Consider the following 5561-nt stretch of genomic DNA (forward strand, 5'->3'; position numbering starts at 1 on the left):
TGCATGCTTAAATGCTCAGCTGTTTTCAGCTCAAAAAATCCGGGGCTGGTCACTCCGTGCCGTTTTGATTGAATTGCATTAACCGACCAACACATTTATTTATAAGCGTAAGCGAATGAGAAAGATGTGCAGCGTATTTCAACAAGGGCTGAATCTTATGGAGCTCCTGTGCATAGCAACATGTAGTCCAAGCCACCGGGTGAAGGTAATCTTGAGTACATGAAAAAGTGTGAGTGAGACGAACAGATACGTACCAAAGCTATTTTGCTCTTTTGTTTTTACAAAGAACCATGGAATAAAGAACATGTCTAGCATCCAGATCCAAGGAATAAAGGGAACAAAGGAAAAGTGGAAAAAATGAAAAAGACAAAAAGGAAAAAAAAGGCATATATTAGTTATATCAGGAGAATGGTGCATTTGCAAATGTCAGGATGGACTGCTAGTAGCAATAGATAACACACATATTTCCATGACCTCGTAGCACGCATGGTTGAAAACCGACGCTCAAGGAAACAATACTCTGGTACTCCAGCAGTCCGATTGCCACCCTTGTGTAAGCTTATCATTTCCTTTAGTACAAGAATCTATGAGCTAGTTTGGTCTTAATGTTGTTCTATCAGTGAATCAATTGAATGCTTACATTGCAGCATAGCATCATTGGACGAATGGTTGTATTCTTTTTGCGTGTTTGTCAACATCTTCAACTTGTACTGATGTTTGAATTTGATATGTGTGTTAAGCAGATTATGGGCGTCGGAAACTGCTCCGACCAAGCAACCACTGACTTCTCTAAGCACATAGATGGGCAGTTGATGAGAGTGAACGCTCTGCTGGTGGCCAGCACCATCGTGATAGGAGTTATTGTTGGGATCGGTGCCTATGGTCAGCGCTACCGTCACCATCCACTTACCAGCTTCCTCTTCCTTGGTGCCACCACCTTGTTCGTGCCCATCCTCTCCTATGTTGTCTCTACCGTCGATAGTAATCTAGGTGTTGTCACTATTTCCTCCGATGCACACATAATACCAGGGTGGTGCAGTACACGTAGCCACATTTACACTGTGTTCGTATGGGCTAGTCTTGTTCAGATTGCTGGCGCCAACACCACTACAATAGTTGCTGGTGATGACAACAAAGGACGAAACATTACCCTTCCTGGCACTGTACTGCTTGTTCAAGCAATATGGACCTCGTACATTGTCGTGTACTACCTAGGAGGGGGATATTATTCAACGAGACAATGGTCCATAAAGCATATGGATCTTGCAAATGGATTACCGGTTCTTCCATTGTTTTCTCTTCTCATTGCCAAGCTACTTCTCAAATATTATGCTTGGTATGGGGCAAGCAGGTCATTAGCATTTGGGCGCAATCCTCATTTCATTGTTGGATACATGGAGCAACTAAAAGCCAAGCTAACAAGTGAGCATTCCCTTCCTCCACTCATAGTTACGGGAGAGGACACAACATTGGTACAGAAGGAGCCTCATGGTTATAGTATCAAATGGTTATTTAACCAAGCTGATGGGACAGGGATAGACAACAACAATTTAGTGACCACTGATAAAGTTTGGAGGTTAGAGGATGATATATTTCCGAGGTATTCAACCAAGCAGCTAAAAGATATATGCTTTTCGTTTGCATTGTTCAAGTTGTTAAGATGTCGATTTACAAGGCATACAATTGCTGAGTTTGGTTTCATCAAGGCCCATAACTTATTGTCACACGTGTTGCTCCAGGATGTTGATGATGAAAGATCACTTGGGATGATTGCACATGAGCTTTCTTTCCTTCATGATTATTATTATTCATCTCTCCCAACCTCATATTCAAGCAGTTGGCTACCCATTTTGAGCATATCTATTTCACTTCTAACCATGGGTTTGAGCTTATTATATCTATTGCTCATAACAGTTGTGATTTTGCTGTATGCTTTTATGGGATGGCCACATCATGGACAGATGCAGTGTTTTCTGAATTTCCATCCTTCGTTCCAGAATGAACATGAAGATTTTTTCTATAGTTCTTCGAACCAGATACAATATGGAAATATTTTCTTCGATCTTGCCCCAGTGGGTTTGCTTGCGGCACTAGTTGTGCTTTCGGAGGTGCGGGAGATTGCTTGTTACATCTGCTCTAACTGGACTAAAGTATTCCTGATCTGCTCCTATGTTAGGCATGCTTCTTCGTGGCAGAAATCACATTGGAAGAAGAAGATGCTTAGCCTTGTGCTGCGTAGAAAATGCAAGCTGCTAAATCATTGGGTGGACAAAATGAACCAATGCTCAGTCTTGGCACTCCACCCAAGCACAACCCCAGTGCCTCTTCTCGGACGCCTCATCCCACTGCTTCACAGGAAGAAGGTACCAAGAGCAGTGAAGGCAGCTCTCCTCAAGCCACTTAGAAGCCCCAATTGGAAGAACAGAAGCAATGGCGTGGCATCCCTTTGTACAAGGCTACAACTGCAGGCCGACAACAATCCGCTCTCAACATCGAATGGCGTCAAAGGTGTAGCTGATACCATGCTTGTGGCCCACATTGCCACGAGCATCCTTGAAGTGAGAACATCGGAGCCACTCCGCCAGGCTGACTCTGCTAATGAGATTGCCGCCACACACTTGTCACGCTATTGTGCCTACTTGGTAGCCTATGTCCCAGATCTACTCCCCGACAACAACGAGTGGTGCAAAAGCTTGTACAAGGGCATCAAGAAAAAAGCCAAGCGCGCACTCGCGGCATCCGGCAACACCGGGCAGGCGTCATTGAGTCCTGAAGCGCTGGTCCAGGCGCTGAGTGCCGGGTCTGAAGAGGCACACGACCTGCTCAAGAATGGTGCGGAGCTCGGGAAGAAGCTGGTGGAGCTGGCGGGAAATGAAGGAGAAGAGGTGGCATGGGAGCTCCTCGCAGAATTCTGGTCTGAGATGATACTCTATGCCGCCCCGTCGGACAATGTCGCCGCCCATGCCGAGGCCATTGCGCGGGGTGGCGAGCTGATAACACTTCTGTGGGCGTTACTCACCCACCTCGGGTTCATCAGCCGGCCAGAGGCTGCCATGCCTAACACCCCTGGTGATGTTTAAGTCGTATGAGTCCTAGCTAGTTATGTGTTTCAATTCACTACCTTTTGTGTTGTTTCATGTTGATTGGTGTGGTGTGGTGTGGTGTGCTACTAAGAAGTTTGTCATGTGTTTCATTTCAGTACATACACTTTCAATTCCTTGATTTGAAAATGACATACAATAATATATATATATATATATATATATATATATATATATATATATATATATATATATATTCCAATGTCGTGTGCTTCATTAACAATTTATTAACTCGGTTCTCACGAGCATGCCAATGTGTTCCTTCTTTCCTTCTTCTTTCTTGTACCAGTCAGGGTACGAAAAAGATTAGACTTTTATAGATCTCGGTTCTTCTCGCAAAGTGACTAAATTAAGAAAAAATACCGACTTACTAGGTGGGATATTATTTGCAGGCCTAAAGATCAGGGAGGGTTGGGAATTGAAAATTTAGAGGTAAAGAATATATGTCTGCTAAGCAAATGGCTGTTCAGACTTTCTATGGAGACGGAGGTTATGTGGGTATAAATTTTGCGTAATAAGTACCTACAAACTAAAACTCTAGCTCAGGTGCTACTAAATCCCAATGATTCAGCATTTTGGAAAGGCTTGATGTCAGTGAGAACAACCTTCTTTCAAAAATCAAGATTTGTTGTAGGTGATGGGAAGTCAACTAGATTCTGGGAGGATACATGGATGGGGGACTTGCCTCTAGCCATACACTATCCATCTATCTATAATATTGTTCAACGTAAGGACCCATACGTTGCCACAATATTACAGTCTAATCCTCTGAATATTCAGTTCCGGAGAGCATTGATAGGACATAGATGGGATGCATGGCTGCATTTAGTTACAAGACTCATGGATGTCTGCTTATCGGAGGAGGCGGACAAGTTTCATTGGAAGCTAACGCCCAATGGAGTGTTTTCTGTGAAGTCCATGTATTTAAGCATCATAAATACATCTACTATTCCCAAGTCCAATAATATCTGGAAAGTTAAAGTCCCTTTACGGATCAAAATTTTCATGTGGTTTGTCCATAAGAAGGTGATTCTAACCAGAGATAATTTGGCTAAGAGAAATTGGGGGGCGGGGATAAACGTTGTTCCTTCTCTGATCATGAGAAGACTATCAAACACCTTTTTCTTCATTGCCCACTTGCTAAAATTCTATGGCAAACAGTCCATATAGCTTTCAACATTACACCACCGGATAGCATTGATACGTTGTTTGGGACGTGGCTAAATGGGGTAAACATGTATATTGCCACACATATTCGTATAGGAGCATGTGCATTGATCTGGGCTATTTGGAATTGCAGAAATGATGTGAACTTTAACAGATTATCAAATGTCAATTTCTTGCAGGTACTCCACACGGCATCGGCGTGGATCCGTATATGGTCGTTACTCACACCTGTGAAAATCAGGGAGCCTTTGGTTACCTGGTCTATCCGATGAGAGATGGTAGCACGAGATATATACAACCGGTTTGGATGGCGGTCCACTAATAGGATAGATGATTAGGCATCTAGGCCTATATTTGTAGCCGGTTGTGGCTTTTTATTATCCATTTATGTAATTTTCTGTTATTTTGGACCTGGTTCGGAACCGCTGAATGTTTGCTTCGTTTCATTAAATAAAATGGTTGGATGCATCGCCCTGATGCAGAGGCCGGAGGCAAACCTCCTTTTCTAAAAAAAATATATTCATGGGTTTAAAAAATATGTTCATGAGATGTTTGAAAAATTCTTACACAATTTAATATACTACTTCGTACCATTGAGAAAAATGTTCATGGCGTTTTAAAAAATGTCTAAACATTAAAAAAATGCTTTTCACATTAATAAATAAAAGTTTTGTGTTACATATTTTCATCAATGTGAATTGATAAATGTTCAACACGTATTTTAGAAAAGTATTCAACATGTTTTAAGAAAATATTCAACATGTATAAAAAACATTAACATGTATTTGAAAAATGAAGAACAAAGAGAAAAGACATACAGAGAAAAAGAAACCAATTTGAGAAAAAGATGAGATCGTTACGGAAATCACATTGAAACATGGAAGAAGAATAAACCGCAGAGAAGGTTTTAAAACCGATCAAAACCTGTCCATGCAACCTTTCCAAAACTGCTCTAAGGAGCTACAATGTTGGGCCAGGCCATTAGCGGAGAGCTAGAGGCGAGACGAGGGCATGCCAAGCAATGTAGTACAATAGTTACTTCACTATACACCCAAAAAAAAGTATGCACTAGTAGAAAAAAGGGCTTCCGTACCAGCTCAATTCACACATTAGTCCCGGTTCCATTACGAACCGGGACTAATGTTAGCATTTGTCCCGGTTCGAACGACAAGGGCGCCGGTCGGTCTTTATTCCCGGTTCAAAAGGGACCTTTAGTCCCGGTTCGTGTCTCGAACCGGGACTAAAGGGTTTGGAGGCTTTAGTACCGGGACTAAAGGGTAGACCTTTAGTCCC

At 42.3% G+C, this 5561-nt stretch overlaps 1 protein-coding gene across 1 annotated transcript; it reads left to right on the forward strand.

The window, feature by feature from the left end:
* The first annotated feature begins 632 nt into the window (after positions 1-632).
* LOC123399037 lies at positions 633-3193 on the forward strand. Its single transcript, XM_045093467.1, has one exon. The coding sequence runs from the start codon at positions 633-635 to the stop codon at positions 3078-3080; it is 2448 nt and encodes an 815-aa protein (XP_044949402.1). The 3' UTR covers positions 3081-3193.
* The last annotated feature ends 2368 nt before the right edge of the window (positions 3194-5561 follow it).

Source organism: Hordeum vulgare, chromosome 5H (assembly GCF_904849725.1).
Source record: "Hordeum vulgare subsp. vulgare chromosome 5H, MorexV3_pseudomolecules_assembly, whole genome shotgun sequence".
Lineage (NCBI taxonomy): Eukaryota > Viridiplantae > Streptophyta > Magnoliopsida > Poales > Poaceae > Hordeum > Hordeum vulgare.